This window comes from Pelophylax lessonae (genome assembly GCF_965119305.1).
Source record: "Pelophylax lessonae genome assembly, chromosome: 2".
NCBI classification, from domain to species: Eukaryota; Metazoa; Chordata; class Amphibia; order Anura; family Ranidae; genus Pelophylax; species Pelophylax lessonae.
This window is the reverse complement of record NC_138769.1, coordinates 296286077-296312185: the sequence shown is the minus strand read 5'-3', so window position 1 is coordinate 296312185 and position 26109 is coordinate 296286077. Positions and strand designations below refer to the sequence as shown.

The following is a 26109-nucleotide window of genomic DNA, read 5'->3' as shown; positions in this document are numbered from 1 at the left end:
GAGAGCTGCTCTGGAGCGCAAAGAGGCTCCCTATTAGGATACCGAGTGCATTCTGATAGATAGCTTAGTGCCAGTATATTAGAGCTGCTGAGAAGTTATTAATATTTGGAGTTATTCCTTAATACTGTCAAGCATTGATTTGCGGTCACTCTCGCCTTACACTTGAGAAGTAGTGTATCTACAACTTTCCAAAATATTAATCCTCCATTATATATCAATATATATGTTAGGATTGTTCTTCTGATCCTGAGTGCTGAACCTTATCCAGTTACAGGTTGAGAATTCAGGATCCATCTTGTCATTAATCTTCCTGTGTTGGTTATTTTATTGAAACTGTTTGTGCATTTTACTAAATGCAAGTTAAAGATAAGTAAATCTGATTCTTTACTGCAACCTCTGGTAGTTTCCTAATCATTTACAATGACAGAACATATAGTGTCAAGTGGGTTGGACAACACTCAGGGCAATGGAATTGAGGAGGATGTGTGTACACTTAGCCACTCCCCAGGGGGCAGGGCTACACTTGGCCTAAAGCAATTTGGGTTACAACTGGCAAATAATAACCAAAAACCGATTAATAAATATATTGATGGACATTGTTTTTCTATTTGAAAAAAATAGAAATCAGGGTCCCATGTGCATATTTAAGTCTGCCTTTCTCTCCTCTTACAGCTAAAGATAGATGAATTTGAGTCTAATGTCAATGAAATGAAGGATCCTTATCCCTCTGCAGATTTTCCAGGTAGGACAGAAGCTGGATTATTTTTTCTGTTTTCTATTACACATACAAATTTACGATGTCATCCGAATGAAGAGGATATATACAATCCTATACACACTTTTCTTATTTATTCATGTATTACTTTACTTTATAATGTATGCATGTTATATTGATGATATTTTAGAAAGGGCTTAGCTCATGGTTAGGCCTCCATTTATGTTTTATGATTAAAAATATGACCTAAGAGGTACTGTAAAACAGAAAAGCACCTAGATGTTGATAGGAACAAAGTAACATTGTCATGGATGAATACGCAACTGGAAAGACTTTCAAACCTATGTAATATGTGGGAGTGAAGATTGGTTATAGTTGTTCCAGTAAGAAAAAGTGTATGTCCACATACATGTGAGATTCTTGTTGTGTAGTCCCCTGGGAGGCACGCATTCCCTGCTGAAACTCTTCCAGTGAGTCTGTTACTTCTTCTGCACATATGAGCAAAAATACTATTCATTCCTATGGAGATGCCATCTATCATATAGTACATCATAATGGGCCTCAGAAGGATGCATAAGTAAGGGAACCGGTAGAAGAGCTTGGAGTGGTGGTTGCGTGACTGCCCTTGGACACACAGAGTGGATTTAGCAGGAGTGTAAATAGGTGGTAAAAAAAGTAGTGTTGCACCTCTAGCTGTGTTGTATGGCAGAGGTTTATGAGCCACACTTGTGGCTAGACAGAATTACAAATTACATAGCTACATTACATAGTTACATAGTTAGTCTGTTTGCAAAAAGATACAAGTCCATCTAACTCAACCAATAAAATGGAAAAAAAAAATGACAATCCTAAATACACAATCCTATGCCCGCAGTTGATCCAGAGGAAGGCATAAAAAACCCAGCAAATCCTGATCCAATTGGCTCCAGCAGGGGAAAAAATCCTTCCTGATCCCCCAAGAGGCAAGTGGATATTCCCTGGATCAACCTTACTTATAAATGTTGGTATCCAGTTATATTATGTACATTTAGGAAAGAATTCAGGCATTTTTTAAAGCAATCTACTGAGCTGGCCAGAACAAGCTCTTGAGGGGGGCTATTCCACATTTTCACAGCTCTTACTGTGAAGAAGCCTTTTCATATTTGTATATTCAGTCTCCTTTCCTCCAGACCTAAAAATTGCCCCATTTTCCTCTGTGATGACCCTAAAGTCAACACTAAATTCACTATATGGACCCCCTATGTATTTATAGATGTTGATCATATCCCCTTAATCTCCTCTTCTCTAGAGAGAATAAATTCAGTTCCTCTAATTCTTCCTCAAAGCTGAGCTCCTCCATGTCTCTTTTCAGTCTGGTTGCCCTTCTCTGTACTTTCTCCAGTTCCCCAATATCCTTTATGAGAACTGGTGCCCAAAACTGAACTGCATATTCTAAATGAGGTATTTCTAATGATTTGTACAAGGGCAAAATAATATCTGTCACTGGAGTCTATACCTCTCTTAATACAAGAAAGGATTTTGCTTGCTTTGGAAACCGCTGCTTGGCATTGCATGCCATTATTAAGCTTATGATCTACCAGAACACCCAGACCCTTCTCCCCCATTGATTCCCCCAGTTGTACTCCCCCCTAGTATGTAAGATGCATGCATATTCTTAGCCCCCAAGTGCAAAACTTTACATTTATCAACATTAAACCTAATTTGCCACATAGTCGCCCAAATAAACAGTGCATTAAGGTTGGCTTGTAAGTTGGAGACATCCTGTAAGGACGTAATTTCACAATTGCATAGCTTGGTGTCATCTGCAAAGACTGAAATAGTGCTTTTAATCTCAAACCCTATATCATTTATAAATATATTAAAAAGTAAGGGTCCCAATACAGAAACTGGGGGTACACCACTAACAACCCTAGACCATTTAGAGTATGAATCATTAACCATTACTCCCTGAATTCTGTCTTTTAGCCAGTTTTCTATCCATTTACAAACTAATTTTTCCCAGCTTGTAGACTTAGCCTTACACATTAGCCATGTGTGGGGAACGGTGTCAAATGCTTTTGCAAAATCCAAGTATACTTCTGCCCTGACCAAAAGTTTTGAGAATGACACAAAACCTACCATTAGTTAACCGGTAACGGTCTTTCTTCCGAGTCTTCCAGGGCGGCCCAAACAGTGAAAGATGATAGGCTCCTCCCTACCGGAAACACAATCAATTACAATTTGTTAAAAGGCCCCACCCTTCCCTCTGCCCCTCAGTTGTAAAAATAGTATCTTCCACAACCATTTCCGAGGGAAGTGTTCTTCATAATTCTATAGGTACTTACCACCTAAATTTATTCATATTACTATACACCCTTTTAACAAGGGCGGGTAGGCCGGCCGTCCTGGAAGGCTCGGAAGAAAGACAGGTTACAGGTAAACTAACGGTAGGTTTTCTCTGCTCACCTTCCAGGACAGCCCAAACAGTGAGAGGATAATAGAGATCCTTTCAGGCCTACCTTAGGGTGGGACCACTGCCTGTAAGACCTTTCGGCCAAATGCTAGGTCTTGTTGGGACAGTATTTCAACACGATAATGCTTCAGGAAGGTTTCATGACTGGACCAGGTGGCTGCACAGCGGATCTGTTCCCATGATGCTCCAGCCTTCTCGGCCCAGGATGTAGCAAGGGCTCTTGTTGAGTGTGCTTTGACTTTAGCTGGGGCAGGAACACCTGATGACTCTTAAGAGGTGGTAATTGCCTGCCTAATCCATCTAGATATTGAAGGCTTAGAAGCCTGCAAACCCTTTCTGGGCCCAAAATGAAGGACTAGGAGATGATTTGATCTCCTGAAGGATTTTGTTCTGTCTAAGTAAGTGAGAAGAGCTCTTCTCACATCAATACAGTGGAATTCTCCTTCCTTCTTATTTTTTGGTTTATCACAAAAGGAAGGTAGATTTATCTCCTGAGTCCTATGAAAAGAGGATGCTACTTTAGGTAAATACAGAGGATCCGGCTTTAGGACAATCCTATCTGGGAAAACTACCAAAAAAGGTTATTTTATTGGAAAGTGCTTGCAGATCACCTACTCTTCTTGCTGTTGTAATGGCTAGCAGGAAGGCCAATTTTACAGACAAAAATTTAAGGGAGATTTCCCTTAAAGGTTTAAAAGGGTCCTTAGATAAAGCCTCTAGGACCCTGTTCAGGTCGCAAGGAGGGAACCTGTCCTTAATGATAGGGGTAACCCTATTTCTAGCCCACAAAAATCTTTTGATTAACGGCTCTTTTGCCAGAGTAGTTTTCAAAAATACCGAAAGAGCCACTACCTGTACCTTAAGGGTGTTAACTGCCACACCCTTATCTACTCCGTCTTGCAAAAAATCTAGAATTTTTGGAATAGAGGTAGAGGCAAATTCCTTTTGCCTATGCCAGGTACAACATTTTTTCCATACATTCAGATAAATGTTTCTAGTAACTGTTTTTCTGCTCAGTAAAAGAGTATCTACCACTTTTATGAGCATCCCTTAGACCTAAGGAGTTGGCGCACAGTAACCAAGCTGTTAGCTGAAAAAATTCTGGATTCTGACACAGTATTGGTCCCTGAGACAGTAAGTCTGAGGAAGTGGGAAGTTGCCAGGGGCAAGCTATTGACATGGCTTTCAGAATGGCAAACCAAGGCCTTTTGGGCCACCAAGGAGCAATTAGAATCAATTTCAGATTCTGGGATCTGCTCAGTTTCTGAAAAACTCTAGGGATTAGCATCAGAGGGAAAGCATAGGCTAGGTTGAACCGCCATGGTTTGGCTAGAGCATCCAAGCCCATGCTCCCTTCTGACCGGGTGAGGGAGAAAAATCTTTTCACTTTTTTGTTCCAAGCGGAGGCAAATAGGTCTATTTCTGGTTGTCCAAACCTTTCCACCAGAGACAGGAAGATTTTGGGACTTAGTTCCCACTCTCCTTCTTTTACATGGTGGCGGCTGAGGAAATCTGCCTGCAAGTTGTCCTTCCCCTTGATGTGAATGGCAACTAGTGAAATAATTTTCCCTTCGGCCCAACCCAGGATGCGTTTGCCCAGGGAAAGGAGGGGACCTGACCTGGTCCCTCCTTGTCGATTCAGATAGGCCACAGTTGTGGTGTTGTCTGATAGAATTATGACTTCTCTGTTCAAGATGAACTTTTGAAAGGCTTTTAGGGCTTTTCCTACTGCCTTCAACTCTCTGAAGTTGGAGGAGGCCTGTGCTGTTCTCTTGCTCCAAACTCCCTGACCGTGAGCCCCTTCCAAGTGAGCTCCCCAACCCTTGGTGCTGGCATCTGTGGTAATCTTTATGGGATCCCACTGACCCCAAGGTCTACCTTCTCCCAAGTTGTTGGGAACGGGCCACCACTCTAAGGATATCTTTTTGTCCCAAGAGGACAGATGAAAGAAAAGAAGCTCTCTTGCATGAAGTTGTGCCCACACCACTGCTGGAATGCTGGCTGACATAAGTCCTAGAACCTTCAATATTTCTCTCCTGGGACAGGATTGAGCATCTTTTAGGGCTAGGACTGCAGAAACTATCTTTTCCCTCTTCTCTGTGGGAAGAAATAGTTTCTGGGACACAGAGTCCACCTGGAACCCCAGAAAAGACTGTATCTGTGTTGGCACCAGGGCTGACTTTTCTAGGTTTATAAGCCATCCCAATTTCTGAAGGGAACTTATCACCCGCTGGGTGTCCACTTTCACTTGTGCCTCTGACTTGCCAAAAATCAGTAGGTCGTCCAAATAAGGGATCAAGGCTATCCTTTGAATGTATAGATGTGCTACTGCCTCCGCTAGGATCTTGGTAAATATTCTTGGACTGGCTGCTAATCCAAAGGGTAGTGCTCTGAACTGCCAGTGAGTCTTTCCTTCTTTTGTCACTATGGCAAACCTCAGGAAGGACTGATGTTCCTGATGGATGGGAACATGCAGGTAAGCATCCTTGAGGTCTAATGTAGTCATGAAGACGTCTTTCAGTAAATTTTTTCTCACTGAATAGATAGTCTTCATTGCAAATTTTTGGTAAAGTAGAAATTTGTTGAGCTTTTTTAAGTTTATTATCAAACGATGCTTTCCCAAGGGTTTTGGAACTACAAACACATGAGAGTAAAACCCCTGGAAGATTTGATCTTCTGGGACCAGAATTATCACAAGTTGCTCTGCTAATTCCTGAATTCCCAGTAGAAGGGCTTCTTTTTTCTGAATGTCCTTGGGTAACTGTGTAAGGGTTATTGTTAAGGGGGGTACTGATGTGAATAGTAGTCGGTACCCCTCTTTTATTACTGAGAGGATATATGGGGAGGCTGAGATTTCTTCCCAGCTGGAAAGAAATAGTTTCAGCCTGCCCCCTACTTTGACTTTTAAGTCATTTGTTGTCTCTTGAAACCGAAGGGGGGGGGAGTAAATTGTTTTTTTGTCTTCCCCTCCGAAAGCTCCAATTCTTTGCAGGTTCCCTTTGGTTTCTTTGCTGTCTTTGGTCCCTGGGGCCACGAAAAAAATTCCTGTTAACCTCTTTTTTGGGTTTTGCTGGAAATTTCTTCCCTTTTTCTGAGGATCTGGTGAGGACCTCATCCAAACCAGATCCAAACATAAGGGACCCCTCAAAAGGAAGACCACAGAGCTTGGATTTTGAAGTGACGTCCCCCTCCCATTCTTTTAACCAGATAGCTCTTCTGGCAGAATTTATGAGAGCTCCTGTCTTGGCTGAGGCTATCACAGATCCGACCACAGCATCTGCTAGGTAGGCCACAGCCTTACCTATCACGGAAAGGGAATCTTGTACGTTCAAAGTTTTGGTCTGAGAAAAATTTTTACTCAGTCTGTCAAACCAAAAGAAAGCATTTCTTGCCACACAAGAAGCAGCCAATACAGGAGCCATAGCAGATGCATTGGCATCCCAAGCTTTCCTTAGCAAGGAGTCCGCTTTGCGGTTCATGGCATCTTTAATGTTACCTGAATCCACAAAGGAGAGGTCTGACCTTTTAGTCACTTGAGCTAAAGGGGCATCCAGTCTTGGTTTTTTAAAGAATTTTTCTATTTCTTCCTCCCTAAAGGGAAACCTTCTTTTCCAAGACCCTGCTTTATTTAACCTGTTCTCAGGTAGTTGCCATTGTTTAAGGATTAAATCCTTCAGGAAATGGTGGATAGGTAAGGCTCTAGAAGGGCTTTTCCCTAGTCCTTTATAGAGCTTATCCTGTGCTGAGGTCTCTTTTGGCAAATCAGGTATCTCTTCTGAGGCATAAATGGCCTGAAGGAGACCCTGCATGTTCTCCAAACCAAATAGGTTTTTAAATGGTTCTGCCTCATCTGGAGCATCTGAGTCCCTTTCCCCTTCACCTTCTGAGCAGGTTTGGGAATCTGAGCGGCTCTCCTCTGATGATGACCACTCTAATTTGTGCTGAAGGGATACCTTGGGAAGATGGTGGAGGACCTGAAAGCCCTGTCCTAGTTAAAGAGCTTTCTGTTAAAGAGGTACCTTCCATTGAAGAAAGATCTTTTGGTTCTACAATACTTGGGGTTCCTACTGAAGAACGTACAGTTTTAATAGTAGTTAACATTTCCTCCTGTACTGTCTTAAGGAAGTCTTTCATGTCTACCCTGAAGCTTCTTTTCCTGCCACCTTGTAAATACATTTAGGGCAGAAAAGCTTAGTGTAGGAACTGGATAGCCTATCCCCGCAATTACCACACTTCTTATAGGTGACAGAGCCTGATAAAGCTGGGGTAGGCACAGAGGTCTCTTGTGAACCACTCAGGGACTCTGGAAGACGGGATACAAAGCAATATAAGTTTTACTCTTCCCAAAATAAATACGCTTGAAAAACCATTAGAAAGGACATAGTATGGTCCGACTAAGGTCGGGGGAAATGGGACAATTTCCAGGCATATTTAAGTCGGTTCCAGCAGACTTTAGAGGGAACAACCCATAAAGGATACGTTATCCGCACTTACCCGGTTCCGACCTGGGTTTCATCACCGACACCTGGACCGGCCTCTCCTCCTCCTTCCCCGGAGGATGAGACGTGGAGGGCTTCATTTCCCCAGCAGTTGTCCGAGCTGCAATAGCCTGGGAGTCTGCTCTACCGCTAGGAAGCGATTCCGGCGTCTCCTCCACATTTTTCTTCCTCTTCATGTTTGCGTGCGCGCGTCCTAACGTTGTGCCGGAAGTTTCCGGTTTGAAGATGAGGCTTGAAACGCCGCCCGGCGGGAAATTCAAAGTCCTTCCGTAGAGGAGAGCTGCTGGTGCCGGAAAACAAACCTAGAAGGACACCTCAGGTGACCGACGTCCTGTATACCTGGGGTGAACCTGGCTCACAGTGGTACCGTTCGACTCGTGGAGAGTCTGCAGGTCAGTGAACATAACAAACGTTTCGTTGCAGAAAGAAACACAATCTAAACTGAGGGGCAGGGGGAAGGGTGGGGCCTTTTAACAAATTGTAATTGATTGTGTTTCCGGTAGGGAGGAGCCTATCATCTCTCACTGTTTGGGCCGTCCTGGAAGGCGAGGAGAGAAATATTAATTTTCACAAAGTCTGCCGCTTCAGTGTTATTAGATCTTTTAGCCAGATGTTACTATGGTATACGGAAGTATATTAACAAGCATTTCATAGGTGTCAAAGGCTTTTATTGACAATTACATATACAAGTTTATGTAAAGAGTCAATATTTGCAGTGTTGACCCTTCTTTTGCAAGACCTCTGCAATTTGCCCTGTCAATGAACTTCTGGGCCACATCCTAACTGATGGCAGCCCATTCTTGCATAATCAATGCTTGGAGTTTGTCAGAATTTTGGGGGGGGGGGCAGTTTGTTCACACACCTCTTAAGGATTGACCACAAGTTTTCAATGGAATTATGTCTGGGGAGTTTCCTGACCATGGACCTAAAATATTTTATATTTTGTTCCCTAAGTCACTTAGTTATAACTTTTACTTTAAAGCAAGGTGCTCCATTTTGCTAGAAAAGGCATTGTTCATCACCAAACTGTTCTTGGATGGTTGGGAGAAGTTGCTCTCGGAGGATGTTTTTGTACCATTCTTTACTGATGGCTGTGTTTTTAGGCACAATTGTAAGTGGGCCCACTGCCTTGGCTGAGAAGCAACCCCACACATAAATGGTCTCAGGATGCTTTACTGTTGGCGTGACACAGGACTGAGGATAGTGCTCAACTTTTCTTCTCTGGACAAGTTTTTTTCTGGATGCTCCAAACAATCGGAAAGGGAATTCATCAGAGAAAATTACTTTACCCCAGTCCTCAGCAATCCAATCCTTGTACCTTTTGCAGAATATCAATCCGACCCTGATGTTTCTCCTAGAGAGAAATGGCTTCTTTGCTGCTCTTCTTGACATCAAGCCATCCTCCAACAGTCTTTGCCTCACTGTGCGTGCAGATGCACTGACACGTGCCTGCTGCCATTCCTTAACAAGCTTTGCACCGGTGGTGCCCCGATTCCGCAGTTGAATCAACTGTAGGAGACAGTCCTGGCGCTTGTTGGGCTTTCTTGGGAACCCAGAAGCCTTCTTCACAACAATTGAACCTCTCTCCTTGAAGTTCTTCATGATCTGATAAATGGTTGATTTAGGTGCAATTTTAGTAGCAGCAATATCCTTGCCTGTGAATCCATTTTTGTGCAAAGCAATGATGACTGCATGCGTTTCCTTGCAGGTAACCATGGTTAACAGAGGAAGAACAATAATATAAAGCACCACCCTCCTTTAAAGCTTCCAGTTTGTTATTCTAACTTAATCAGCATTACAGAGTGATTTTCAGCCTTGTCCTCGTCAACACTGACACATGTGTTACCAAGCTAATCACTGACATGATGTCAGCTGGTCCTTTTGTGGCAGGGCTGAAATGCAATGAAAATTGTTTTTTTTTTTTTTTGGGGGGGGATTGAGTTAATTTTCATGGCAAAGGGGGACTTTGAAAATAATCGCAATTCATCTGAACACTCTTCATAACATTTTGGAGTGTATGCAAATTGCCATCATAAAAACTGAGGTAGCAAACTTTGTGAAAATTATTATTTGTGTCATTCTCAAAACTTTTGGCCAGGGCTTTACATCCACAACCATTCCTTTGCCTAAGGTTTTACTTACCTCCTCATAAAAAGAATTTAGATTTGTCTGACAACGTCTGTATTTCATGAATTAATGCTGTCTGTTGCTTAAAGCAATTGTTTCCAGCAAGAACACATCTATGTGGTCTTTTATTAAACTCTCCAGTATCTTCCCAACTATAGAAGTTAAACTAACATATCTATAGTTGATTTGTAAATACTTTGATCGCTTTTTAAATTTAGGCACCACATTGGCCTTATGCCAATCCAGTGGTACTATTCTATTCTTTAAAGAGTCCCTAAAAATTAAAAACAATGGCTTTGAAATGACAGAGCTCAATTCTTTTAGCATCTGTTGGTGTATGCCATCTGGTCCAAATTCTTCATTCACCTTTATTCTGTCTAAATGTTTCTAGACCATATCAATTTTGAGCCATTGTGGATCATTTTGGGCTGTGTCAATACCATCCCAATTATGGATATAAAATCCCCACAAACGCTGGGACAGACTACATAATTTACATATGTGTATTTTAGCTGTTTGGATGGAGATCAACTTTAATGTGAAAGAATCAACATATAATTTGTTTTTTCTTTAGTCATATTGATGTTGCATTCCACTTCTTTTTTACTCACTTTTGGCTCTACATTATCTACGTTTCTTTATTGTCTGTTAGGTGATGATGAGGAGGAAGAGCCAGACATCCCAATAACTGCTCGCCCTCGTCCTCTTGCTGAGCTACAGTTAAAAGAAAAGGCAGTGCCAATGCCAGAGGCCAGCTCGTTCTTCATTTTTAGCCCCACCAACAAGTGAGTCTTGTTTTTACACTGGACAACAGGAAAGTACTGTTACTAAGTCTGAATACATCTGTAGTGTTCTGGAAAGGCTTGTGGTAAAAAAAAAAAGCAGTTTGTGGATAATTCATAGCATAAGTAATACTGAAAGAGGTAAACCTTTGCATTAAACTCTTATTAAGGGTGGTTGTAAGCCCTCACATTTACCCATTGAAGTGACTAGCCTCAGGTGAGACAGAGAGATTAAACAAATCCTCCTACATAAGCTGTACCTGTTTATCTGCGGCCTTCTAAAACACACCAATTAAAGGCTATTTCTCAGCTCCAGCAGGCAAGGGGCAGGGATCTGATGACACAAACTGCACAGTACAGAAATGGGAGCTGAGTGTACTCTGAGACCTGAGTGGAGGATATGGACACACACACACCCCTCACGCAGTCTTAAAGAGAAACATGCAAAGCTGAGGCTGTCAATCACTGTTGGGGTGCTGTACAGGGGCAGGGGCATTGATCAAGATTCTGTAATGCTAGCATTACTTGGCAGAAGTTGCTCATGCAGATAGCAAAGGAATGAGAAAGCAGACAGAAATCAAACCTGGCGGTTTGGATTGAGGCTTATACATACTTTTCATTTCAGAGATTTACAACCACTTTAAGTATTGCCACCCAGATGCAAAATCTTTGAATGTTTACCATGAATATTTATTATTTCATATGTTTCTTTCTTTGCAGAATCAGAGTACTGTGCCATCGTATTATCAATGCCACCACCTTCACCAATTTCATCCTACTGTTTATCTTACTAAGTAGTATCTCTTTGGCTGCTGAGGACCCCATTCAACCAGATTCTTTCCGAAACAAGGTGATGCTACACTCTTGGTAATAGAAAACAGGTAGAAGTGGAAAGTAATATTGTAGAAGAAATTTTGTGTAGTAACAGAAAATGCCCACAGCATGCTACCAGTCCTAGGCTAAGACAGCGGTGCTCATAGTTTTTAGAATGCAGCGCACCATGGTCCTGGGATTTCAACTTTTCAGTGATTCACTTTTTCATTCCCTTTAAAGAGACAACTAGCTATAGTAAAAGCATAAGTGCAATATATTTAAAGATCGCATGCATTATTTTATAAAGCATTTTTTTCCAGCAAGAACACATCTATGTGGTCTTTTATTAAACTCTCCAGTATCTTCCCAACTATAGAAGTTAAACTCAGTGAATCCAAATTGTAATGCAGTTTCATACATACAAGTTTTTCTCTTCTTCGAAAGACCTACCCCACTCATTCATATTTAAGTAGGCTTCTTAAAACAGAACTCCAGTCTGCAGTAATCTATATTTTTATACAACCCCATTTCCAAAAAATCTCATAAATCCATATTTTATTCACAAAAGAAAATGGAAAATATATATTGTTTAAAATGAGAAAATGTACCTTTTAAAGAAAAAAATAAGGTGGTTTTGAAACTGATGGCAGTAACACGACTCAAAAAAGTTGGAACAGGGCAACAAAAAGATGGAAAAGTAAGTAGCACTAACAGGGAAGAGCAACTAATTAGGTTAATTGGCAACAGGTCAGTAAAATTATTGGGTATAAAAAGAGCATCTTATATAATGAGAATATCTCAGAAGTAAAGATGGGCAGAGGTTCGTTAATCTGTAAAAAGCTGCATCGAAAAATTGTCAAACAATTTAAGGATTATGTTCCTCAACAAAAAACTGCCAATACTTTAAATATATCACCATCCACCGTACATAATATAATCAAAAGATTCAGAATCTGGAGAAATCTCTGTTCAGAAAGGACAAGACCAAAATGATAGATTGGATACTTGTGATATTTGAGCCCTTAGAGGGCACTGCAATAAAATAGGCATAAATCTGTGATGGAAATGTCTGGGCTCAGGAATACCGTATTTTTCGGTGTATAACATGCACTTTTTCCTCCTAAAAATGGAGGAAAAAGCAACAATGCGTGTTATATGCTGATGACAGCGATAGCTCGTTCTCCCTTCTCCTCAGCCCGCCCCCTTCTGCTCTCGGTGCTGCTTCCTGGCCTTTTTAAAAAAAATTGATTCGGATAGTGTCAATGGCGCTGGTGAGTCTGCATATATGGACACTGCGCTGGGGAGGCTGCATATATGGACACTGCGCTGATGAGTCTGCATTGCTGCAGACTGCGCTGATAAAGCGGCATTCATGGGCACTGGTGAAACGTCATTTGATTAAAAAAAAAAATGTTCTGAGTTCAAAGACGTTTATTTTAAATTTAAGCTTTTTTCCTGAAATGTCTCTCCTAAAATTGAGGTGCGTGTTATACGCCGGTAAATATGGTACTTCCAAAAATCACTTTCTGTGAACACAGTTCACTGTGCCATTTAAAAATGCCAGTTAATCTTCTATCATGAAAAGAAGAAGTCCTATCTGTTCATCAAAAAAGGCACGATCCTCTTCTGCGTCCTCTTCCGTGTCTTCTTCTCCCAGAATGCGCCTGCACCGGCCCCTCTCGTCACTTCCGGAGTGGCGCCGCATTCCTCCACAGCTTCTGGGCATGCCCGGAAGTGACGAGCAGGGCCGGTGTCGTCACATTGATTCCTGGGAGCGATGACGTTCAGCTCCCAGGAATCATTGCAAGCCAGGAAGTGACGGCGGAGCCGCGGCACAGAGGGAGGAAGTGGAGAATAGGTGAGTATTTTCTATCTACAATTACAAGGTGAGTAAAAAAAAAAAAATACCTAACTATCCAATTCCTTTTCAGGTGAAGGAGACCAAGCGGATGGGCACAAAAAAAAATGTTGATTTTGTGCCCAGAACTCCGCTTTAATGATAGATCCAGTTTTTAGAGCAGCATATGTTCCAAATTAGACAACGTCTTTTTCAGGGAAGGGCTTGCATATTTCAGCAGGACAATGCTAAACCACATACTGCATCTATGACAACACCATGGCTTCATAGTACAAGAGTCTGGATGCTTAACTGGTCTATCTGCAGTCCAGACCTTTCACAAATTGAAAATATTTGTTGCATTGTGAAACTAAAGATACGACAAAGAAGACACATGACTATTGAGCAGTCAGAATCCTAAAAATTCAAGGCAAAAATAGGACAACATTCCTGTCCCAGAACTCCAGAGACTGGTCTCAGTTCCCAGACATTTACAGAGTGTTGTTTAAAGAAGAGGGCAGGCTACACTGTGGTAAACATGGTCTCTTGCCCAACTTTTTTGAGCCGTGTTGACACCATTAATATGATCATTTATGAATGTTTAATTTATTCATAAATGATCTAGAGGAGGGGATATCTAGTACAATCTCAGTACTTGCGGATGATACTAAACTAAGCATGCCAATATCTTCTATGCAGGATGTGGAAACCTTACAAGCGGACCTGAACAAAATAATGGGGTGGGCAACTACATGACAGATGAGGTTTAATGTTGAAAAATGTAAAGTAATGCACTTGGGTGCCAGAAACCAGAAAGCAAGCTACTCACTAGGGGGGAACCTCTGGGTGAGTCTAGGATGGAAAAGGACCTGGGGGTACTGGTAGACGACAGGCTTGGCAGTGGCATGCAATGCCAAGCCGCTGCAAGCAAAGCCAACAGAATACTGGCATGCATAAAAAAGGGGATTCACTCCAGAAATAAAGAGATTATTCTCCCACTCTACAAGACTCTGGTCCGGTCACATCTGAAGTATGCTGTCCAGTTCTGGGCACCGGTCCTCAGAAAGGATGTGCTGGAATTGGAAAGAGTCCAGAGAAGGGCAACAAAAATAATTAGGGGAATGAAGGACATCAGCTATGAGGAAAAACTACAAGCACTGAACGTATTCTCTCTGGAGAAGAGACGATTGAGGGGGGATATGATATCAATGTACAAATACTGTACTGGTGACCCTAGCATAAAGAACAATCAATTCAGAGAAAGGGAATACAATAAGACACGTGGCCACTCACTAAAACTAGAGGAAAGGCGGTTTAACCTTAACCACTTACCTACAGTGCACTTTCACCCCCTTCCTGCCCAGACCGATTTTCAGCTTTCAGCGCTCTCACACTTTGACTGAGAATTACTCAGTCATGCAACACTGTACCCATTCAAAAATTGTGTCCTTTTTTTCACACAAATAGAGCTTTCTTTTGATGGTATTTAATCACTACTGGGTTTTTTATTTTTTGTGCTATAAATAAAAAAACACTGAAAATATTGTAAAAAAACGCATTTTTCTTTGTTTCTGTCATAAAATTTTGCAAATTAGTAATTTTTCTTCACAAATTTTGGCCAAAATTTATACTGCTACTTATCTTTGGTAAAAATAACCCAAGTAAGTGTATATTATTTGGTCTTTGTGAAAGTTATAGAGTCCACAAGCTATGGTGGGTATCATTGAAAATTGATCACACTTGATCACACCTGATGTACTGAAGGCCTATCTCATTTCTTGAGACACTAAAAAGTCAGGAAAGTACAAATACCCCCCAAATGACCCATTTTTGGAAAGTAGACATTCCAAGGTATTTAATAAGGGGGATGGTGAGTTTTTTGAAGTTGTAATTTTTTCCCACAATGCTTTGCAAAATGAAGATTTTTTTTTTTTTTTTTTTTTTTTTTTTTTACAAATTGCCGTATTAACAGGTTATTTCTCTCACACAGCACATGTATACTTGCAACTACACCCCAAAACACATTCTACTACTCCTTCTGAGTACGGCGATACCACATGTGTGAGACTTTTTCACAGCCTGGCCACATACAGAGGCCTAACATCCAACCAGCACCGTCCGGTATTCTAGGAGCACAAATTACACATATAATTTCCTGACAACCTATCGTACTTTTGAAGGCCCTGGAGCACCAGGACAATGGAAACCCCCATAAAATGACCCCATTTTGGAAAGCAAACAGCCCAACGTATAATTTTTGAGGCATAATGAGTCTTTTGAATATGTCATTTTTTTCCACAAGTTTTTGGAAAATGTGGAAAGAAAATGAAAACACATTTTTTTTTACACAAAGCTGTCCATTTATGCAATATTTCTAACACATAGCATGTACATAGCAAAAATTGCACCCCAAAATACATTCTGCTATTCCTCCTGAGTATGGCGATACCACATGTGTAACACTTTTTCACAGCCTGGCCACATACATAGGCCTAACATCCAAGTAGCGCTTTACACAAAGTTGTCCATTTATCCACTTTAAGACTGGGCCTATTTTTGACACTTGGTGTTTACAAGCTAAAATCATTTTTTTTGCTAGAAAACTACTTGGAACCCCCAAACATTATATATTTTTTTTTAGCAGAGACCCTAGAGAATAAAATAGAGATCATTGCAATATTTTTTATCACACCATATTTGCGCAGCAGTCTTCCAAATGCGATTTTTTTGAAAAAAAATCACTTTTTTGATCTAAAAAATAAGAAAACAGTAAATTTAGAAAAATTTTTTTCCATAATGTGAAAGATAATGTTACGCCGAGTAATTAGATACCCAACATGTCATGCTTCAAAATTGCGCATGCTCACAGAATGGCGCCAAACATTGGTACTTAAAAATCCCCATAGGCAACATTTTAAAAATTTCTGCAGGTTACTAGCTTAGAGTTACAGAGGAGGTCTAGGGCTCAAATTATTGCTCTCGCTCTAACGATCGCGGCGATACCTCACATGTATGGTTTGAACACCGTTTACATATGTGGGCGTAACTTGCGTATGCGTTTGCTTCTGCGCGCGAGCTAACGGGGACAGGGCGCTTTAATTTTTTTTTTTTTCCTATTTATTTTATTTATTATTTTCTTATTTTTACACAGTTTAAAAAAAAAAATGTTTTGATCATTTTTATTCCTATTACAAGGAATGTAAACATCCCTTGTAATAGAAATAGGCATGACAGGTCCTCTTTATTGTGAGATCTGGGGTCAAAAAGACCTCACACCTCACAACTACACTAAAAAAGAAAAAAAAAAAAAATTGTTGAAAGAGGAAAAAAAAAAAGCAAAAAAAAAAGCGGCCCTTTAAACCGGTTGCTAGGCAACGTCTTTTGACGCAGCTCCGGTCCTCCAAGACCATAGAGTTGAGTGAGGGCCATCTTGCCCTCACTCGACTTCCTGTCTCTGAGGATCCGGGACCGGATAGTTTTCCCCGCTGCCGGCGGGTCCGGTAAGCTGGGAAAACGTCTGGGACGCGGCAGGAGGGGGGGGGCACCTCTTCCCCTGCACCGTAAGGGTAATTCCGCGGCGAATCCGCCACTGGGACCACCCTTATCTGAAAGCCGACCGCCCGCCGTTTCAAAAAATACCGGGGTTATGGGGGCTATCTTCTGCCATAACCCCAGTATTTAGCTTTTAATGGCCGACGCATATAGTCGTTAGGCGATCAGTAAGTGATTGCATGTATATGGCAAACAGGTGACGATGACTGATGGGGTGACAGGTGACGATGACTGATGGGGTGACAGGTGACGATGACTGATGGGGTGAAAGGTGACGATGACTGATGGGGTGACAGGTGATGATGACTGATGGGGTGACAGGTGATGATGATTGATGAGGTGACAGGTGACGATGATTGATGAGGTGACAAGTGACGATGATTGATGGGGTGACAGATGACAATCACTGACCGGGTGACATGTGACGATGATTGATGGGGTGACAAGTGACGATCACTGATGGGGTGTCAAGTGACGATGATTGATAGGGTGACAGATGACGGTGACTGATGGGGTGACAGGTGACGATGACTGATGGGGTGACAGGTGACGGTGATTGATGGGGTGACAGGTGACGGGCGATGGTCACTGATGGGTGACAGGTGACGGGCGATGGTGCACGGCGGTACTGATGGCAGTCTCTGGTGACCGGTGAACTTTAGGCTATGTCCACATGTGAGCGTAGCGATCGCGGGCAGAATCACTGCGATTCTGCCCGTGATCCACAAATCATTGCAAATTGCGGGACGCCTGTGTGTTGCCCGTGATTTGCAATAGCACCCCAAACGCTGTGCGATGTTGCTGCGATTTCCACCTGCCAAATCGAGGTAACATCAAGCAAACAACGCATGACGCCCCAAAGAAGCTCCTGTACCTTTTTTTGGGCGTCATGCGATGTTTGCGCGATGTTACTGCGATTCGGCAGGCTGAAATGGCGGCAACATCGCACAGCGTTTGGGGTGCTATTGCAAAAAACGGGCAACGCACAGGCGTCCCGCGATTTGCAATGATTTCCGGATCGCGGGCAGAATCGCGGTGATTCTGCCCGCGATCGCTGCGCTCACATGTGAACGTTATGGGTGTCAATTTCTGGGCACTGATGAGGTGACTGTTGGGTGACAGGTGACATTGGGGGGGGCTGAGGACTGTGTGGGGGGACCTTTATTAGTGTGATTTTACTTTTGCAGGTACACAGAGCAGTAACTCACTATTTCTAGCTCTTCTCCCCTCATACTGGAAACTGTGTGAGGGGAGAAGAGCTAGTAACAGTCAGTTACTGCTCTGTGTTTACATTTTGTGATCGGCTGTGAATGGATTCACAGCCAATCACTTAGTAAACAGTCACTGTCAGTGACTGTTTACTACCGCCGGTGACAGCTGTGTTCCTACGGAACACAGTGCCACCAACATGACCGCGCTGCGCGCTCCCGATCGCGCATGCGCGGTCATCTCCCGGGCGCCTTCATTGTGATCGGCTGTGTCATTGGAACACAGCCGATCACGTGGGAAACAGCCATGCCTATTGGCTGTTTCCCCCCTGCCGGTGACCGGCTGTGTCCCGGGGACACGCCGACACCGGCAGTGCACGGCGGCGCGCCCGCGAACGCGCGCCTGCCGTGCTTGAATGGGCGGACGTCATATGACGTCCGCCCAGGATAATAGCCGCACCGTCCCGCCGTCATATGACGGCGGGCGGGCGGTAAGTGGTTAAAGTACTAAAGACAAAATGGTGTAGCGCTAAATTATGAATGACAAACACCTATACTGAATCAAAGTATGATGCAGTGGCGGCTGGTGAAGTTTTAAGATGGTGGGGCGCAAGACCCAACCTTTCCATTTTTGACCACTCCAATTTCTCAGAAGCCCCACCCCTTATAGACTCCACCCATTTTGTCCCCTGTATTTTGCTTGCGTGAACAAATTCTCCCAATATATCACATATTAAGGGGTCCATCAGTACTAGTATATCCCATAATAGGGGGCAGGGGCCCTATTATGGGATATACCCTGAGAGACACCCTATTATGGGATACACTGACTGAGAGTGGCACAAACCCCACAGTACAGACCCCCTAGCACAAACCCCACAGTAAAGACCTCCTAGCACAAACCCCACAGTACAGGCCCCCTAGCACAAACCCCACAGTACAGGCCTCCTAGCACAAACCCCACAGTACAGACCCCCTAGCACAAACCCCACAGTACAGGCCCCCTAGCACAAACCCCACAGTACAGGCCCCCTAGCACTAATCCCACAGTACAGGCCCCCTAGCACTAATCCCACAGTACAGACCCCCTAGCACAAACCCCATAGTACAGGCCTCCTAGCACAAACCCCACAGTACAGGCCCCCTAGCACAAACCCCACAGTACAGGCCCCCTAGCACAAATCCCACAGTACAGGCCCCCTAGCACAAACCCCACAGTACAGGACACCTAGCACAAACCCCACAGTACAGGACACCTAGCACAAACCCCACAGTACAGACCCCCTAGCACTAATCCCACAGTACAGACCCCCTAGCACAAACCCCACAGTACATGCCCCCTTCAATGTAGTGACCAGTATATATGCCCCCTTTCAATGTAGTGACCAGTATACATGCCCCCTTTCAATGCAGTAACCAGCATACATGTCCCCAATGCAGTGACCAGCACACATGTCCCCAATGCAGTGACCAGCGAACATGTCCCCAATGCAGTGACCAGCGTACATGTCCCCAATGCAGTGACCAGCGTACATGTCCCCAATGCAGGGACCAGCGTACATGTCCCCAATGCAGTGACCAGCATACATATCCCCAATGCAGTGACCAGCATACATGTCCTCAATGCAGTGACCAGCGTACGTGTCCCCAATGCAGTGACCAGTGTACATGTCCCCAATGCAGTGATGAGCGTACATGTCCCCAATTCAGTGACCAACATACCATTCCCCCAATGCAGTGACCAGCATACATGTCCCCAATGCAGTGACCAGCGTACATGTCCCCAATGCAGTGACCAGCATACATGTCCTCAATGCAGTGACCAGCGTACATGTCCCCAATGCAGTGACCAACACATATGTCCCCAATGCAGTGACCAGCGTACATGTCCCCAATGCAGTGACCAGCATACATGTCCCTAATGCAGTGACCAGCGTACATGTCTCCAATGCAGTGACCAGCGTACATGTCCCAAATGCAGTGACCAGTGTACATGTCCCCAATGCAGTGACCAGTGTACATGTCCCCAATGCAGTGACCAGCGTACATGCCCCCAATGCAGTGACCAGTGTACATGTCCCCAATGCATAGATCAGCATGCGTGCCTCCAATGCAGTGATAAGCGTACATGTCCCCAATGCAGTGACCAGCATACATGCCCCCAATGCAGTGACCAGCATACATGTCCTCAATGCAGTGACCAGCATACATTCCCCCAATGCAGTGACTAGCATGCATGTCCCCAATGCAGTGACCAGCATACATGCCCCCAATGCAGTGACCAGTGTACATGTCCCCAATGCAGTGACCAGCGTACATGTCCCCAATGCAGTGACCAGTGTACATGTCCCCAATGCAGAGATCAGCGTGCGTGCCTCCAATGCAGTGACCAGCATACATGTCCCCAATGCAGAGATGTGCGTGCTTCCAATGCAGTGACCAGTGTACATGTCCCCAATGCAGTGACCAGCGTACATTTGTCCCCAATGCAGTGACCAGCGTACATGTCCCAAATGCAGTGACCAGCGTACCTGTCCCCAATGCAGTGGCCAGCATACATGTCCCCAATGCAGTGACCAGCATACATCTCCCCAATGCAGTGACCAGCGCACATGTCCCCAATGCAGTGACCAGCGTACAAGTCCCAAATGCAGTGACCAGCGTACATGTCCCCAATGCAGTGACCAGTGTACATGTCCCCAATGCAGAGATCAGCATGTGTGCCTCCAATGCAGTGATCAGCGTACATGTTCCCAATGCAGTGACCAGCATACATGCCCCCAATGCAGTAACCAGCATACATGTCCTCAATGCAGTGACCAGCATACATTCCCCCAATGCAGTGACCAGCATGCATGTCCCCAATGCAGTGACCAGTGTACATGTCCCCAATGCATAGATCAGCATGCGTGCCTCCAATGCAGTGATAACCGTACATGTCCCCAATGCAGTGACCAGCATACATGCCCCCAATGCAGTGGCCAGCATACATGTCCTCAATGCAGTGACCAGCATACATTCCCCCAATGCAGTGACCAGCATGCATGTCCCCAATGCAGTGACCAGCATACATGCCCCCAATGCAGTGACCAGTGTACATGTCCCCAATGCAGTGACCAGCGTACATGTCCCCAATGCAGTGACCAGTGTACATGTCCCCAATGCAGAGATCAGCGTGCGTGCCTCCAATGCAGTGACCAGCATACATGTCCCCAATGCAGAGATCAGCGTGCGTGCTTCCAATGCAGTGACCAGTGTACATGTCCCCAATGCAGTGACCAGCGTACATTTGTCCCCAATGCAGTGACCAGCGTACATGTCCCAAATGCAGTGACCAGCGTACCTGTCCCCAATGCAGTGGCCAGCATACATGTCCCCAATGCAGTGACCAGCATACATCTCCCCAATGCAGTGACCAGCGCACATGTCCCCAATGCAGTGACCAGCGTACATGTCCCAAATGCAGTGACCAGCGTACATGTCCCCAATGCAGTGACCAGTGTACATGTCCCCAATGCAGAGATCAGCATGTGTGCCTCCAATGCAGTGATCAGCGTACATGTTCCCAATGCAGTGACCAGCATACATGCCCCCAATGCAGTAACCAGCATACATGTCCTCAATGCAGTGACCAGCATACATTCCCCCAATGCAGTGACCAGCGTGCATGTCCCCAATGCAGTGACCAGCATACATGCCCCCAATGCAGTGACCAGTGTACATGTCCCCAATGCAGTGACCAGTGTACATGTCCCCAATGCAGAGATCAGCGTGCGTGCCTCCAATGCAGTGACCAGCATACATGTCCCCAATGCATTGACCAGCATACATGTCCCCAATGCAGAGATCAGCGTGCGTGCTTCCAATGCAGTGACCAGTGTACATGTCCCCAATGCAGTCACCAGTGTACATGTCCCCAATGCAGTGACCAGTGTACATGTCCCCAATGCAGTGACCAGTGTACATGTCCCCAATGCAGAGATCATCGTGCGTGCCCCCAATGCAGTGACCAGTGTACATGTGATGTCCCCAATGCAGAGATCAGCGTGCGTGCTTCCAATGCAGTGACCAGTGTACATGTCCCCAATGCAGTGACCAGTGTACATTTCCCCAATGCAGAGATCAGCGTGCGTGCTTCCAATGCAGTGACCAGTGTACATGTGAATTCCCCAATGCAGAGATCAGCGTGCATGCCCCCTTCAAAGCAGACACTTACCTCACTAGTCACGGACGGCGTGCTGCTCTGAGTCGGCCCGGTGAACGGTGAATGTGACGCCAGGGCGGTGCACCGCCCCCAGGCGTCACGTCACCAGGTCCGATGTCCTCCTGTGATTGGTCCAGGCTGGACTCTGGACCAATCACAGCCCGGACATTGTTAAAGTGGGGGGTGTGTCAGGGCGCATTGCTCTGCTCCCCGATGACCCCCAGAAGAGCGCCAATCGGTGCCTCTGCCGGGCGAGGGTGGGGTCAAAAACCCCACCCCCCATACCCAGCACTAAGTCCGGCGCCCCTAGTGGGCGAAAAATTTACTTTTTTTTTTTATTTAATCTTTTTTTTTCTGCTTCTGTTTGGGGGGGGGGGCGGGGGCCGCCACTGGTATGATGTTAACATATACAGTCCAAAAAATTAACACTGAAGTCCACAAAGGAAGGTATTGGCTGAAACAGATTCTCAAGAAAGGAAAAGCTCCAAACAAATGAAGAAAGGTGAAGATCAGGTGTGCCCAGGAGTAGAAATGAATCCACCAGACAATATAGTGAGAGATGGCTCCTTACCAAATAGCTCTTGCCACTAGATTATAGGTGGCTGAACGCTCATATGAAAGAGAGATCCTCCAATGCAGTGGAATGACCAGGCAGGAGCATAGGTCACTCTTTGGGGACAACCAATCATAGGTCACAGGGATATCCAGTGTATAACCATGGAAATAAAAAGGGGAAACGCTCCCATAGTGCATTACCAATGTATAACTTTAATAAATAAAAAGGGATGCACTCACATGTAAAAACGTTGTATGTCAGCGGAACAAACAATGACATGCAGCCGCAGCGTTCCTGCACAACATTCCTCCTTGGATCGTGGGTCACCCGGCAATATGGTGGAGAGCTAACGCTGATGATCCATCTAAACACCAGGGACCAATACGAACTCTCGCGCCGTCAGGATAAACCACTACATGTTTTGTGATAACTCAACGTCCTCTGGGGGTTGGTCCTAGGTGGCGCTGTGCGAGGTCAGGAGTTTAAGTAGGCTAAACAGGCATATTGGATACTGGCAGTTTGCCCATAAACCACCTGAAATGAGGAAAAACAGGAACAAAAATACTCGGGGACAATAAAAATATAAATATATAAATACACTTCCATAAGATCACTACCTGCTGCTAAATGCATCCATATGGGCACGCAAACGGGACCAGGGAGAATTAAGTAGTCATGACAACATACCAATAGATAAGCTGCAAAGATGATAGTGAAGGAGGCACAAATATTAAAAAATTGTTAAAAAGGTGAACAGATCCAAAAGGATTGATACCCTCTAAAATGAATCTGAAAACGGACCTACCTGAAGGTAAGACCCTGGAGGAATGTTTAGGCAATCGGACGCTGCGACATCACAAACAATGGGACAAACATAAAAAATACATACAATAAACGACAAAAGGTATATAAATAATGAAACAAAAAAAACAAAACGCAGAAAAAATAAAAACGCAGAAAAAAATAAATAAAAAAAACGCAGAAAAAATAAATAAAAAATAATAAAATAAAATAAAAAACTACAGAAATAAATCGAGCATTATTAATTAAACAATTGATGTCCCAGTCGATGTTTAAACCGAACGGAGCAAAACACTCCCATAGTGCATTAACAATGTATAACTTTAATAAATAAAAAGGGATGCACTCACATGTAAAAACGTTGTATGTCAGCGGAACAAACAATGACATGCAGCCGCAGCGTTCCTGCAGAACATTCCTCCTCGGATCGTGGGTCACCCGGCAATATGGTGGAGAGCTAACGCTGATGATCCATCTAAACACCAGGGACCAATACGAACTTTCGTGCAATCAGGATAAACCACTACATGTTTCGTGGAGGAATGTATAGGCAATCGGACGCTGCGACATCACAAAGAATGGGACAAACATAAAAAATACATACAATAAACGACAAAAGGTATATAAAAAGGAGGAGATACTATATACGAACGGTATTTTCAACTTAAGCTTGGTGACTCTAACTCCGGAGGAGGAAAGGGTCCTAAGCAAAGGTTTGAAATTTTTACCGCCACGCCAACTTAATAAGTTTGAGACGTATATTGACGTCCATAAGTTTGTGCGTAAGATCAGTATCAAAAGGCATTTCTTGGCTAATCCCATGCACCCCTCCACGCGTAACACCACTTCCCTTGGTTTTATGCATACTAATCTAACAAATGCTTCTTTGTTCAACCCCCCTGCCAATACGGCCTTGTCTTTGCAAGTTTTTAAGGAAATGGTCTTAAAAGATTTAGAAAAAATGAGAATCCCCAAGTCCAAATCTGATTCCACTCTTTGTTTGGGCATTAAGCAGATTTGTGAAAGGAAGGACTTAATTGTCTGACCTGCGGATAAGGGGGGTGGTATTATCCTTTTGGACAAGAGTGAGTATATCCAAGAGATGAATAGACTCCTCTCAGACCGCTCCACCTATATCCCACTGGCATCTAATCCTACCAGTAAGTATAAGGCTGATCTAAAGTTATTGGTGGATGAAGGTTTCAGTTTGGGTATTTTAAACAAAAAGGAAAGAGCTTATCTGATCCCAGCCACTCCTAGAATCCCTGTCATCTATTACTTGCCTAAAATCCACAAAAATCAAACCAAACCCCCTGGACATCCCATCATAAGTGGGATTGACTCTGTCACGTCCAGGATAGGCAAGTATGTAGATGAATATTTACAACCGTATGTGATTAACACCACTTCTTACCTCAGGGATACTACTCAGGTGCTTACCACTCTTGAGGAGTTTGTGTGGGATGATGGATACCTTTTGGCCACGGCAGACGTGGCCTCTTTGTATACCATCATCTCACACGAACATGGACTGGAGGCTGTGCGGCATTTTCTTAATGCTGACGACTCCCTCCCCTTGTTGCAGAAGGAGTTTCTGACGACTCTCCTTACTTTTGCAACTAGTCACAATTACTTCTGGTTTGGTGGCAGTTTCTATTTACAAAATTGCGGCGTTGCGATGGGGGCCAAGTTCGCTCCCAGTTTGGCCAATTTATTTATGGCCTACTGGGAGGAGGATGTTATCTGGACACGTCCCCCATCGCAACTGCGATTATGGAAAAGCTACATAGATGATATATTCGTCATATGGGATGGAGACTCGGATTCCCTATGTGCGTTCTTTGAACGTTTAAACCAGAATAATAGGGGTATTCAACTGGAGTTGGAAATCAGTGCCTCCGAGTTTTAACTTTCTGGACTTAGATATTAAGGTTCAGAATGGGAAACTCGTCACCTCTACTTTCTTTAAAAGTACGGACAGGAATGCTTATATCCCTAGATCGAGCTGTCATCATAAGGTCTGGTTGGATGCGGTACCTAAGGGCCAGTTCCAAAGAATTAGGCGCAATTGTTCTAATATGGAGGATTTTCATTTACAGGCCAATACTTTAAAGGTCAGGTTCTTTGAGAAAGGATATAGTGAACCAGATATTGATAGGGTTGTACACAAGGTGGGGAACATGGATAGAAGATCTCTACTTGTTAAAAAACCACGAGATACTGCAGGTGCTGATAAATTTCGTTTTTCCATGTTTACCAGGTATTCTAACCAGTACTTTTCTGTGAAAAAAACCCTGGGAAGACAGTGGAGTATTCTTAACCTTCCTAGCGGTATTCCCGAGCGTGACTCGGGGTTAGATTTTAGAGCCAAAAGCGGTAACCCCGAGCCACACTCGGGGTAGCGCTAGGAAGATTGCTGGATCCTGGTAGAGGTTTTACTTACCTTTTCTCCGGGATCCAGCGAAGTATGCGGGCGGTATGCGGCGGCGGAGCTTCCTCCCGATCGTCTGCGACGACGTGACGTTCGCAGGGGGGTGGAACCGGCGGCAAATTCAAATTCAAA

General features: G+C 44.1%; 1 protein-coding gene across 1 annotated transcript in view; it reads left to right on the top strand.

The window, feature by feature from the left end:
* Positions 1-26109, top strand: part of CACNA1S (calcium voltage-gated channel subunit alpha1 S) — a 240535-nt gene that overhangs the window by 119013 nt on the left and 95413 nt on the right. Inside the window, exons 17-19 of the mRNA XM_082244590.1 lie at positions 673-742; positions 10446-10578; positions 11296-11425. Of these exons, the coding sequence (XP_082100716.1) occupies positions 673-742; positions 10446-10578; positions 11296-11425 (333 nt within the window). The remainder of the gene's footprint in view (positions 1-672; positions 743-10445; positions 10579-11295; positions 11426-26109) is intronic.